Source organism: Pseudorca crassidens, chromosome 5 (assembly GCF_039906515.1).
Source record: "Pseudorca crassidens isolate mPseCra1 chromosome 5, mPseCra1.hap1, whole genome shotgun sequence".
Lineage (NCBI taxonomy): Eukaryota > Metazoa > Chordata > Mammalia > Artiodactyla > Delphinidae > Pseudorca > Pseudorca crassidens.
The window spans coordinates 146,588,522-146,602,639 of NC_090300.1; the positions used below are offsets into that span (position 1 = coordinate 146,588,522).

Consider the following 14,118-nt stretch of genomic DNA (forward strand, 5'->3'; position numbering starts at 1 on the left):
AACACTGGATTACCTGTTAACGTGCAGATGGCAGGAAACAGGCCTTTTTCGCACATGAGTTTTCCCTTAACCGGTAGGTGTGTCATTTATACGCGAAGTGCCTGATGTAATACCTTCACCTCAAGGGCTGATGATGTATGCACAGGTCTGTAAAGGAAGAGACTGGAAACAAAGACTTGGCACAAGAAATCAGTCACACAGGAATTCTGTATCACTACAAATTTTATTCAGAAACCCATCTTTGTTTTTTTTGTTGTTTTTTTTAAAAAAACTCCCATTATGAACTGGCTTGGTCAACCAACGACGGACGACGCTTCCCAGCAGACACGCGGCAAGAACAGCACGGCTCAGAATCGCCCAGACCTCTCTCGGTCTCTCGACCGCCTCCTGTCACGTTCCCGTCCCCCGCCGCCACCACCGCCGCCGCCGCGGCCACGGTCTCTAGACCGAGAGCGACGCTCCCGAGAGCGGGACCGCGACCTATGCCTGCAAGCAAGGACATAAAAGGACACCGTGGCACCCACACCGCAGCACGCAACATACAGGACGGGGGGACTGACACGTCTGAACACTGCAGCTCATCGCGCCGATGAGGCCAACAAAGGAGAAAAATGCTGCCGATGAAGCCACAAGCTGGAGCTGTAAGATGAGCCCTCGTCTCAGACGATGTGTCAGGGATAAAAAGGGGCACCTGAAGACTGAAGAGCTACGCCATCTTCTCTATCATATCCTCCTGTGGCGCCAACTCAAACAGCTGGGGGAAACCCTAATCCAGAGTGAACGGGACATACACACCCCTCACTCCACATCTGACCCCAGTTTCAGGTCCCGTCCCAGCCAAGCCGCCGCCCTGACACGTACGCAGCTCAGCGACGGTGTCCGTCGGGCCTGCTGTGGGTGAGGGGAGGCCAGGGTTCTTTTTCTCCTACGCTTCTTTTTGTTGACAATGAAACAATCACCAGTAAGGTCTGCATTTCCAAATGTTTGTTTGACAGGAGAGGGATGAGAATCCCTCTGGGGTCAGAACTCAGTGATCTGAGTAGGAGAAGAGACTCGTCACACTGACACCTTGGCCTTTTCTCTGCTTGGTGACACGACCACCTGCACTTAAGCAACAGGACCAGACACGTAACGGTGCCCAACTGTCGGTGGTCCATAGGGTGGTGCCCCCGCCCCCAGCCAAAGAAACCTGCCCAAGCCAATAAAAACCAAGAAACCCCAATGGAAATAGGCAGCACATAAAGGAAGTCCAGATATCTGAGAACACCATGTAAACAAACCTAATTTTAGTGGTCACCAGCTTAACGGTTCCCTCAGTTATTAAGGTTTGATCTCGACCTGACGAGGAAGCCGTGTGTGCGTGGAAAATGTCCTTCAAAGAGTACATGTTATATTTTAAAACATGCACTACATTCTAAGCAGTGCCTTTTAAAGAGAAATGACACGAAGGCCAAGCTTTACTTGAAAACAGTATTTTGGTTAAGAAACAGTCACGGTTCACTCGAGTACTCACTTCTTACGGCGGCGCCCGTACAACTCCCGCCGCAGCTCCCGAGAGATGGGCTTCAGGTGCATGAAGTTGCAGAAGCCTCCCCGTGTGCACTCCCTGTGGGAGAACAGACGGGGTCATGTGGTGCGTGCCCCCCACCCGCCCAGGGCGCCCCTGGGGCCTGCACACACCTACCCCATCTCGTACTGGCGGCAGCAGGCTTCTCTGAAGTCGGTCACAGGGGAGAGCTCGGCGTGGATCGGCTGGCCATTAAACCAGCGGTTGTTCAGGTCAATCACGGCCTTTTCCGCATCTTCTTCACGGCGAAACTGAAAAGACAAGGCAAAAACGTTGCCGCCCACACCTCAATGACAAACGTCTTCAACTACTGACTCAACTATGCGTCACTGCTCACAGGTAAAGTAATTCAGATGGGATAAAGTAATTCGGGTGGGATAATGTCGGACAGCAATTTAAGAACCAGCCCACCCTTTATTTACAATGAGTTAATTTTGCTACGGTCCAAGCTCATGCCATATATGTTGCCATGGTTTTCAAATTCAACTGGTTAAAAGAACACGTCATGATTTATGCAGGCAATGAAAGCTTTTTATTTAAAAAAAGGGGTGGGGGGGAGAAGAAACCAAACATATAAACCAGCTTCTTCTCCCCAGTCCAACAGCCGCTAACCAACAGCTGAAGACACCCGCCGACCGGGGCCCTCCCTGCACCTTCCCGGCACCCGCAGGCCGGCCACCGGACCCAAGCCGCAGCCAACGAGGGCCGGTCAGCGCATCGAATTCATGGACAGGGCCGAGCACGTGGAACTTCGAGGCTAGCGGCTAAGGGCACTAACCCTTCCTCAGCCTCACCTGCCGTCTCACTCCTACCTTGACATACACGTTCCCAACAAGGTGGTCTCCGAGGTTGTCGCAGACGTTCATCTCCTCCACCTCCCCGTACTTCTCCTCCATTTCTGTGAAAACCTCCTGAAGGGAGGACAGTGGTTTGAGGATCACAACAGAAATAAAAGAGTAACTGAACATAACTCACGTTTAGGCATTTTTATTAATGGAGAAAAGTCCTAATTCCATATACAGAGGGTGAACAACAGGTCAGTGGGTTTCAGTCAACAGCTCACCTCAAAAAATTCATCATAGTGTTCCTGCATCTCGACATCGCTCACAGCACCTGTGAACAACAGAAATCTTGCTGGTTAGAGCAGGGAACCGTGACTGAGACAGCTCTGTGCTTAAACTCAAACTGCTACATAACACACATCAGATTATCTAGAGAGAAAACGAGAGCTGCGTTCTACTGGAGACTGAAGACACTGCATTACACAGCCACTTGTTAAAATTTTAAAGTGTGGTGAGATTTTTAAATGCCCCTTATGACAATCTCAATTCTGGCTATTAAAATGTTAAAATCACAACAAGTTTTAATCAGCATCAAAGGGCCAACATTTTCAGAAAGTGTGAGGAAAAGGTTGACTCTCAAATTAAGAAACTTTTAAGTGAAAATTTTCTTCCTTTTTAGATTTAAGATACAGGCCAAGTAATCACACTGATTTTTTTCCTTTCCTTTATTAGGTTAAAATGAAAGCTGAAATCAGGGTAAATGATTAAAAGCTTATGTTCCTGACTAGTTTCTTTTACCAATTAGCAGCCACACAAAATGTCATTAAAGTTCTTTCTGATGCGATTAAAACCCAAATGACCGAAAATAAAGACTCAGTAGGATAATTACCAAATTCAATTACAGTATTTTGAACGCCCTCTTTCACATAAAGGGAAAGTTACAATGCTTCGTTGAAGAAAGCATTATTTTCTATTTCAAACTATTTTCATCAAGTTTATTCTTCATAATTCACATGCACTAAGTGAAATCAAGTCAGTTCTGTGGATAGATTTTGCAAATTTACATTCTATCCTCATCATCCTCCTACCAAATCTTACCATCAAACTCTAACGTTCTCTGAACCTAACTCTGAGAAAGCACAAAGCTGGTGTGTCAGTAAACTGATGTTCCAAACAGCCAGACCGGGGAGTGGCTTCGAGGCTGGGACAGCCTGTCTTTAATTGTCACCTTCCACAAGCCACCTCCTGGACTGGCGGCCCCCTCTGGGCACCCGCCAAGGGCGCTGGGCTGTGGCCATGGGCTCTATCCACACTGCGCTGCCTGCGAGTCCCGAGCTCGCTGGAAAACTTTTTACCTCAAGGGTAAGAACTAACTTCAGTTTTTGATCCTGACAATGATTTAAGTTCACTTTCTTGCCACTGCAGTTGGGCGGGGGGGTGTCCCTGCATTTTAGTTACTTTTGAATTTCTAGGAACCCAGCTTGCATCAGAACACAGAACTCACTGAATTCATTAGGCAACAATGGCTACTCGACAGCGCGTGTCGATTTAAAAGCTATCGTGACCGTACCTTCTTCCCTGACCAGAAATCAAGTTCCGAACAACAGAAAGCTAGTCAAGTGAAACCCATTCCAAGGGCAGATTTTAATGTTTACAATTTCCTTCTCCACATTAGAAAAAATGAGAAGACAGAAAATATTTACACACTCAAAAAGTTTTAGCAATACTGAGAATCAAATTTTGGTGGCTGTTAAAATACTGGCTATATTCTTAGAATTCCTATTCTGTTACCATATAACAGAATATCGTATTTTAAAATTTATGTAAAGTTCATATTTTAAAATGCTTGATGGTGGGCATATCTCATCTCCTATACTCTGGTTAAAATTTCTGAGTCAATCAAAATGACCTAAAAGGCAGAGATGAGTGATTAAAAAACTGTTCAATTAAGAAAGTATTTACACGACTCAATATATTTTAAATAAGTACCCAGTTTTCTTACAGAAACGCTCTTAAACTGGGGTTCATTTTTGAGCTTAATCAGAGCAGAGATAGCTTATTTTTCTACAGATAAAAGGGTACGTTAAAAAGAGCCAGTAATTTTAGGAAACTGATGAACCTAGCTAAATTGTAGAATCAGAATTGTGTTTAATTTGTACAATCTGGACCCCAGAATTGTAGTCTTTAGTACAGCTAAACTTTTATTTTGTAGCATATGCAAAACAAGAGTCCTGTGAATCGCAAATACAGACACAGAGAACTAATCCAACATTCTTCTGTCAATAAAGCATACGCATCCCCGAAAAAACAAGCAGGGCAAAGAGTGATTAACTGTCATAACTCAGTCATCTACTTCTCATTCATTTCTACCCCAGGGTAGGGCTGTTACAAAATTATTTAATCAGTCCATAGAGAAACAAGTTTCTTCCACCCATTGATCTTATTTCTTTAAATAACAGAAAACCAGGTATTTTAAATCAAGGGCTACCAAGTAAATCCTGCTACCATCAGATTCAGGGAAAGAAATTAATTCTCTATCAGGTCAGCATTAGCGTCGAAAAACATTTAGTGTCTCGGCAGGAAAAATGTACCAGTCCCTCCCCTGCAGACACAGGCACCGTGCACGCACACACACGGAACTGGAAGGCCTTCCAGTCTGGGGCCAGCTTGAGGAGGTGGTGGCTGCTGGGACCATTTCACCCACTGTAGGTCACCCTATAAACTGAGGGGTTCCGGGCCAAGGGTGTGTTTGATCCAGGTTTGTGGCTATCCAAAGGTACCTCGTGGTATTATTCTGTGATCTAGTTTTTACAGCTTCAAAACAAACTGGTGAATGAGAAGCATCTACCCTTTGGTCTGGACCCCTTGATTTTAACACGAGTCCAGGATGTTCGTTTCAGCTTATCCTCAGATGACTAAATTCACTCCACGGTGAATTTCAACAGCTGTAAAACTTAACTTTCCAGAGATAGTAGTATTTCTCCTGTTCCCCAAAAGATACCCCTCAGTAAATACCACATCCATAACTCAAATTCAGCATCTCCCTTACCTGAAGGAACCAGTAACGTCTACTGAATGCCCAGTCTAGAGCTATTCCCTACCAAGGATCCTTTATTTCCCAAATGTAATAAACTAACTCCTGAAGTCGGAAATACCTACATAAAGTATCTGATGAAGACAGGAGTCCACACAGGACTGGTGTTGCACTCGGGTCAATGCAACTTGGAGGACCCTCCTTGGGAAACATTCTCAGAACAGTGCTCTCACAGTTAAAAGCATGATCTCCAAAATGGAGTTTAAGGGGAAAAAAGTCTAATAAGAAATAAAATCTGAAAAACAATTTCAGAACAATTTTTTTTAAGTCAGAGAAACTTTCCCTGTCAGCGGGAAGAGCGTGCACACACACACCCCCGGATGACGGCCAAGGGGCCGAAAGGGAGAGCAGCAGCGCCATGCTCTTGTCAAGGGCACCCTCTCCAGTCACTTTTTCCTTCCTAAATAAGTGGGCACGAGTTCCAATCTCAAACAGAGCTTTCCATGGGGTCAGTGGGACACAAGCTCTCGACACCTCTAGTGAAAGGTGGTCCTTGACACTACAGCGGCAGACCAGATGGAGTTGACGCTGAGCTCTGACACGCAAGCCCAGGGAACCAGGGAAGGAACTTGTATGAACTTACAGCGCAAACCGTCAGCAGACTGGGAAGAGTTTTGAGGGTTACGGTAAATGTTCAAGAGGGCAATGGTCTGAAATACAAAACGCAACAACTTTATATCATGGAAAATTAAATGTAAACACTTAACCGGTTTCCTGTGGCGATCACTTCAGTCAAGACCCAGTGCTGAAAAAAGAGCAAGTTATTTTCTTTCGAAGCAGAGGTGTTCTCTCTTAGTTGGTGGCTGTCGTGGAGCGCCCTGACACTGCGATGCAACAGAGATCCCATGACATGTTCATATTGTATTTCTGTCACAGACTGTAAAAATTCTCCCTTTCGAAGCTCCAATCCAGTTAAGAATGCAAACAACTCGGCAGGCTACTACCAAAATATTCCTGTTACAGGAAACTTTTAATGAACAAATGAGAAAGGGTGCCTGTATAAACTGATTAGAGAAATACAATAATTACGTATCATGAAATCTCTACTTCCTAGAGGAAAAAGTATAATGGTGAAATAAAACCCACACTTATTGGGCAACTTACCTTATTAAATCCTAAATATTCCTAAGGTTTTTGATTTCACAGAAAGAACTTAATAATTGCCAGGGGTTCAGTCACTGTGAAGACCAATGACTGGCTGGTGACGTCTGGGTGTCACAGGGCCGGACCCCTCTCGTTAACAAACGTCCACGGTGGGAAGAGGTCCGGCCAGTGACCTCCCGGCCAGCCTGCTGAACGCAGCCAAGTATCAAGTTCTTGCTGTGTGCGCCAAGGACCTCCGGCACCGTGTCCTGTTTGCAACAGCTCTATGTCAGCAGCTCAGAAGCCAACATTATTTGTCTCAATTAAGAGTGGGCTCTTTAACACCATTGTTTTAAAAAAATTTCTCCAACTGTGGGACTTACAGTGTGAGCCGTCAGCCGTCTGTGCACTGTTTTGGGGATTACGATAGATGTTTTGAATCAAGATGGTCTGCGGGGAAAAAAAAATAAAAAGGGGAATTCTACTGGCTGCTGTGCATATATTAGACAATTGCAAAGAGACAACTTGTTTGCAAATGGCTCAACGCCTGCTGTTTGTTTCCTGCAAGTCAGACACTTGTCTTCTGAAGAGTACACCCAAACCATCATATTATGAAAACAGAGTTTGAGCGGTGACTTAGGTCAAGTGACTTAGGTCAAGTCAGCCAGCAACCAAGAAGAAATTGTAATTGTTACTTTGAGTAGTCCCATGTCACTGAAGTGTTTTAAGACACGGTAAATAATAGAACGCTAACATTTCCTCATACTTCAAGCTAGCAGACACTATGATGTCGAAAAAGTCACATTATAATCATATTCCCCATATGAAAAAAATTTTTTTAAACCAAATGCATAAGCCAAGTATATGCAGTCCGTCAAGCTCTCTTGATCTCGTAGGAAACAGGCGCACCCAATGGGCTTCCTAACTCTCATGGACACCTAGCGTATTTACATTTTCTTGGTGGGATCTCTGTTTACATAATACAATAGCTTAAAACATTTGCTCTTTTCCAATCCTTCTTTTAAGGGAAAAAATCCTTTTAGCCCTTGTGCTTTAAGCTGGATGAGGCAGACGTGAAACCTTACATTGTACCGTTCTTCTCAAACTCAAGTTGTCTGAAAAAACAAACCATGTTTAAGTTAGTAGGCTAGCATTACATGAATCTTAATGTCCACATCACTGTAAGAAGCTTAAAAAGAAACCCACACTGAATTATGCTAGATTTACAAGCTGAACCAATAAACCACATGATTTAAGAAAATAAATATTCAGTCTCAACGTGTATCCAGAGCAGTTTTGTAAGTGGTTTCACAGAACCGGCTGCCTCCGCTTCCAGCTGCGGGGTCAAGGGGAATGGTCGTGCGGGTCCCTCAGCCGCAGGTCTGCTCTGGGAAACCCACCTGGGAGCATGCCCGCCAGCCACACAGCACAGCTGTCACCACACAGACCCACCCCCAGGGCCTGGCCTCTCTGCAAGCCACTGATACCGCCCCAAGTCAACCACTTCAGGACTCCGACGTTCCCAAAGCCAACCGCACTTGGTTTTTAACTGGAATCACCAGTGTGTGGCAGCTCTGATGGAAAGCTATATGAGCCCAGTGATCCAACAGGAAATTCATTTTAGCTCTCACTCAGGTCATCTGGCAGTGGCTGTTTAATAATAAAAGAAACTTCACTTAAAGGGAGTAATTCAGTTCCATTAAAATCACAGGTGGTCAGGATTACCTAAAGCCAACCAAACGAATCAAAACAAGATGTTCAAGTGAACACATACACCTGACCCCACCAAACTCTAACGGAATCAGGGCCACTGGCCTAGTGAGGGAGATTTCGTTCATGAACGGAAGCACTTAAAAAAAAATTTCAACAGAAAACGTGAAGCGAATTCTCCAATATTCTGAATTTCAAAAGAGACATGTTCAAAGCTATTAAATTAGAAAATACTGTCTCTTTCTTACAACAACTGACTGACCTTCCTAAACACTTATACACAGTGGTTCTGAGGCTGCATTCAGACTTCACGGGCGGCTTGAAGGAGCTCAAGAGCCCTCAGTCTGGAAAGACTGAAGGATAGATTCTTTTCAAATCCAAACATTCAGGTAAACACGGACAGAAGCTTTCTCTTCCTCCCAGAGGTGCTTTCTCCCTTTAATTCACTGGATCTGTTGCAGGGTGTAAACCCTTGCCTTTTCTTCAATTAGCCAAAAATAAACTATCAAAAATCACCAATTTTTGACCGATCTGAACTCACAACATAGCCAAGCCCAAGGTAACAGGCATCTCTCAATTAACTGAACAGACTGGCCACGAATAACTGAAAGTAAATGCCTGTCTTCTAATGTTAACTTTCATTGTTCATGTTTCTAATGACATGATACAACTTGCTGTGTCCTTGGCTGGGGTCTCAGAGGGGACACACCCAGGGGTATTGGAGAGCCCCTGCGTGCACAGTGTGACGGCTCTGCTGACAGTCACACCAGCGTCTCCTCTAAGGGGGCTCCATCCACCTCTACTGCCTGGAGAGCAACAAGCGGAAAGCCAGCTCTGCAGCTACCAGCGCCTGGAGCAGAGGCGAAGGCAGCGCAGGCCCGGCTGCCCCTCCCGGCCCACGCCTGTTAGAGGCAGGGAGGGTGGTCAGGCAGTGAAAACCAGTCACAACCCATAAGTTTTTCTAATGAAAAAAACAGGGAATGGTGCTCTCAGACCTTCCGCTAGGGGTGGTTCACCTGCCTCATTCTCATTTAAACAAACACATTTATGAACACAAATGGAAAATAAAACTACAGAAAAACCCCCCTGCTTATTAACACATGGAAATTAACTGCCTCTGTAAAGTACATTAAGTTTTGATCATTTACATGAAAACGGAAAAAAAAAAGGAAAAACAAACAAACCTGGCTAAAGGTCGGTTTATTGTGCAACCGAGAGCATCTGTCTCCATGACGACATGCTCCAATTTTGAAATAAAATGAACAGTTGACTCTGTAAGGGAAAATAAGAACTGATTATTTTGCTGGGAAGATAACAAATAGATGGAAACATGTCATCAACATGATAAATGCTATCAAACTACGTTTCTTTTACTTCACAAAAACACAGGCACATTGTTTTTACTGGTAATAGGTACCTTCCCATATTTTAGAACTACTCAGCTTCAATTTGCCCCTCTAAAAACATGGTACTCTTTCAATGAAGAACACTCTAATTCTAACCTGGTTCCTCTGCATTGGAATCCCCTCCACTTTCAACTACAGTTGACCCTTGAACAACACGGGCTCGAACTATGCAGGTCCACTTATATTCAGGTTTTTTAGTCATTAAATCCTATGGTACTGCACGACCCATGGTTGGATGAATCGTAGGATTCGGAACAGCAGACATGGGCTGACTAGAAGTTAAACTCAGACTGGATTATTGACTGTGCAGAGGGTCAGCACCCCAACCTCCACGTGGTTCAAAGGTCAACTGTACTTCTCTATCGTTTCCTCTTAAACTGTATGTTAAGTTAATCTAAAACTGTATTTAACTTAAAACCTATCTGTTCTTTAGTCTTCCACGATGAAATTCTCTCTTGAGGACATCAACACGGTGTAGCGAGGGGTCAAGATCCTGAGTCGGCTACTAGCTGCCTGGACTTGGGCCAGTAGCCAGCCCCTGTCCAGGTCTCAGGAGCCACCTGTAAACTGAGGAAAATGCCAACATGGCACTGTTCCGAGAACCAGAATCAGATGCACCATCTGTGTGCTCATTACACGTAGTCGTTATTATCTAAATAATCACAAAGTCCAGGTTCCCTCACCCAAGACACCAGACTAATAGGAAATTTCCAAAAAGAGGTCTGGTTTCCAAAAGAAATTTCCAAAAAGAGGTCCTCCTGGTTTCAATACACTGAAAACAAGCTATTGGGGAACTCCCCCCCGTCTGCAGGAACTACACGAGGCCACCTTCTGTCCCCATATCGCAAAGCCCTCCTTTAAAAAGCTCCAATACTTGGGCCATCCGGATAAAATCAAAACCAGCACTCCAGCCAGCGTGAGAGCAACGCAAGGTGGCTTGGCATAACCCATCCATGATGAATTATGCACTCTTACCAGGGGGCCCCATTCAAACTTAGACTCGCAGAGGTGGGAAAGTTACCCTGTAGATTCCAGTATTCAGCAAGGGCCACCCAGAGTTAAGGTCAAAGGGCCTCAGTGAAATCTGATGGACCATTAAGGTCAACTAGCCATTGATTTACTATCAGATGGCAATATAAGTGGAAACGTCTAAATGTACCAGGAGAGGAAAATGATTACTACATGTATTTGCAAACTTGTAAGTCTTGCTTCAGATTATTTCGCTTGAGTATATAACATTACATCTTCAGGAAGTCACTTGAAAATAAAGAGCTTATTTTAAGAAGATCCCAGAATAGACAAAACCCATCTCAACAATTAATACCCAACTATTCCATATAACTAAAACAACCCTTGGTCCTGTACTTCCAGAGATGACTCTCTTTTCACGATGCCCAGTTAATCACTGAATTCAGTCTATCAGTCAAAACTTTTCTAGTGTGCTCATTAAACTACTGGAATAAAATGATGTAAAACACGTGATTTACTATCACAGAGAAGATGTCAGAAAGGCTAATCTACGCTTAGATTTAGAAACTGTCCATAACCTCACATGTGTAATCAGCTAATCAGCTAGATATTTTCAATTGGTACAGACCTACATTTTACTTCCAGCTTAAATTGAAAAAAAAGAAAATTAAAAGGTTAGCGGGAATCATCATCTTCATTTTTTAGGAGTCGAGATGTTTCCTGGAAACTAAAACCCCGCAAGTCTCCCTGAAATGAGAAACCTAGATTAAATACTCGTTTCCTGAATTACAGCCATGATTTTTACAATACAGCACCAACAGACTGAAATGTGGTTATTTATAGAAGGAATATAAAAAACATTGAAATGAACCTCTGAAGTAAGAGTTTCATAGAGCAAAGAGCGAAGACACCACCTTATGCAGCTTTTTACCAGAACAATGGAAAAACACTGCATGGGACATAAGTCATGGCGCACACTAACATAAGCTCAAGAGTGAAATTAACACTGCACGCTCTTCAGCAAACTCCGAGAAGCCTCTTTTTCCAGCAGAGCTGGCCAATCCATTCAAGATCATGTTCCCCAAGCTGCGGCCTCTGGAGCCACAGCCTTCGGGGCACACACCTCTTCCATAGCACTTAATACATTTTAATGTGTTTTACTTTAGTTATCCTTTACACAATAAGTACCCCCTCACTCCTTGAGTTCCTTGAGAACAAGATCCAAATTTTACCCATCTTTGAGTCCCCAGAGACTGGCCTTGAGTTGACACTCAATTAATGTTTCTGGAGTGAGTATGACTGATGCTTTTGTCTTGTGAGTTTTGCTAGGAAAAAATATAACCCCCTCTTCCAAACAACACAGGAAATTCTAGAATGTGTAAAAGAAGACATTTTACAAGATAGACTGCATCCTGGAAAACAGAAACAATTTAAAGTGTTTGATCAAGTGGTATTGAAACATTATCTATAGCACCCTTAGGAGTTTATCATTAAAAAACATATTCACGTAAGCCCTGTACAGCCCTAAAGAATCCCAAGATGTTAACCATTTATTCAAAGAATAGATTAAGCTTAATCTTTGGGTTTTCAAATAAGAATTATCCTCCAAAATGTCTGGAAACATTTCCTTTAGTCTAAATTTCAGTGAATAAACTGGAAATTAATACGTGGCAAAATCAAAATTATATGTTTTACTTTTAATCTAACAATTGGTTACGAAAGATATACAACCTAATAAAAGAAAAAACACCCATCTTACTATTATATTAGAATTACATCTTAAAGTATTTTAAAATCAGATTATGTCTTTTACGGTTAGTTAAACCCGTAATCTCCAAAATACTTTTTCACATCAAATGTCCTTATGATCAGCCCGATCACCGCTTAACTCACACAAGAGGCTCGTGAAGCGGATAAAACCCTAACAGTTAGGACCCTAAGTTATCTAACGATTTAACGCGGGCGAAGCTTGTACTACCGCTTGCCCGACTCGACATTAAAAGATGAAAGTTGGGGGAATCGTTAATGTTGACAACTTCAGCACAACTCGAGGCGGCTTCCGCGTGCCGGGGTCGCGGGGGCCAGGGTCGCCTGTAGGTGGGCCGCCGAGGAGCCCCCGGCGGGAGAGGCCGCGCCGCCTGAGCGGAAGCCCGCCACCCGCCCGGCCCATTGCCCGCCCGCCCGGGCGCACGAGGCGGCGGCGCGCGACTCCCGAGGCCGGAAGAGCCGCCCGCCCCTCCCCCCGCCGGCCCGCCGGGCCTCCCGCCGCCTCCCGGGCCCCGCCGCCGAGCCTCGCCGCACACCGCCCGCCCCCCTGGCCCGGGACCCCGGCGGCCGGCTCTCACTTACTTGTCTTTCTCGGTGCCGAAGATGGAAGCCAAATACTCCGCCATTTCCCACCCGCCGCCGCGGCCGCCGACACTGGTGCGGACGCCGACGACCCCTCCCGACGCCCGCGGGAGACGTCACCCGGACGCGACGACTCTCGGCCCACCCCGACGGCCTGGAGGCGCTGCCCAATCGGAAGAGACGCTGCCTGCGCGTGGGCGGGGCTTGGCGCGCGTGAGGCACCGCCCTCGCGGCCCAGGAGCCCGCGCGTCGCCCGCCTGAGTCCCCTCCCGGCGTCCCCTCCTGGCGCTTCCTGCGCTCTCCGGCGGCGCTCCCTGCGATCTCCGGCCACTCTCCTGCGCTCCTCGCGCCACTGCCGAGGCCCTAAGACCCCCGCCGGCGTCCCCCGGTGCCCAGAGAAGCCGAGCGCGCAAACGGCGGTCAAGGAGGAGGAGGCGGCGGACAGCTTCTCCACGCTGTCCCTGGGGCTGGGTCCGGGGCGCGCCTGTCCCGCGCGGGCGGGTTCCGCGGGTTCTCAGCGGGACAGGCGCCCTCTGCCCGCACTTTCCCTTTGGGACCCCCACCGTCTTTCGAACCCTTCCTCCGGGAAGATCCCTCCTCGAGCACCACTCGTAGGCGGGGAGCAAAATCTGGGTGCCCAGCCGTCCCCGGTCCGGGAGGTGCGCCGCCTGGGCCCGGTCCCGGGAAAGCCCGGCGGTTTCGGAGAGCCTCCCGATACCCAGAAGGCCGGCCGCACGTAAACCCTAAAGACCGCGGAAGAGCTGGAGCGCAGGGGCCGCCGCGGGAAGGGGGCCGGTCGGGAGCCGAGCAGAGGTTACAGACCTACGGGGACGCCAGGTCCTTCCCCCAGCGCTACCGACCTCCGGTTTTCTTAGTTTATTCCGGTTTTTGGAGGACTCTCCTTTCTATCCATGTTTCCTCCTCCTTGCCTTTTTTCATGTAACCGTCCGTCTTTGAGGAGGCTTCATAGGATACGTGGTCAAGGTCCTGACTGCTTTTGTAGCTGCGCAGAGCTCCACTGTGTGGTCAACCCGTCCCCTGTTGATGGGCCCATGGGTTGATCCAGTCTCGTCTCCATTAGCAGTCCTGCAACAAGTGGCCTCCTGCAGGCATCTTTTTGTATTTGGGGCAAATGCACACCTGGTGTGTTTGCCAACC

General features: G+C 46.3%; 1 protein-coding gene across 3 annotated transcripts; it reads right to left on the minus strand.

Moving 5' to 3' along the window:
• Positions 1–204: 204 nt before the first annotated feature.
• U2AF1 (U2 small nuclear RNA auxiliary factor 1) lies at positions 205–13,119 on the minus strand. 3 transcript variants are annotated; one of them, XM_067739592.1, is made up of 8 exons: positions 12,961–13,119; positions 9,421–9,508; positions 6,027–6,093; positions 2,631–2,680; positions 2,380–2,478; positions 1,685–1,818; positions 1,514–1,606; positions 205–486 (listed from the first exon to the last, which is right to left on the minus strand). In XM_067739592.1, the coding sequence occupies exons 1-8, from the start codon at positions 13,002–13,004 to the stop codon at positions 348–350; spliced, it is 714 nt and encodes a 237-aa protein (XP_067595693.1). In that variant the 5' UTR covers positions 13,005–13,119; the 3' UTR covers positions 205–347. The 3 variants fall into 3 exon arrangements, with proteins under 3 accessions (XP_067595693.1, XP_067595694.1, XP_067595695.1); XM_067739593.1 differs by lacking the exon at positions 6,027–6,093 and adding an exon at positions 6,910–6,976; XM_067739594.1 differs by lacking the exons at positions 9,421–9,508; positions 12,961–13,119 and adding an exon at positions 6,910–6,931.
• Positions 13,120–14,118: the final 999 nt, after the last annotated feature.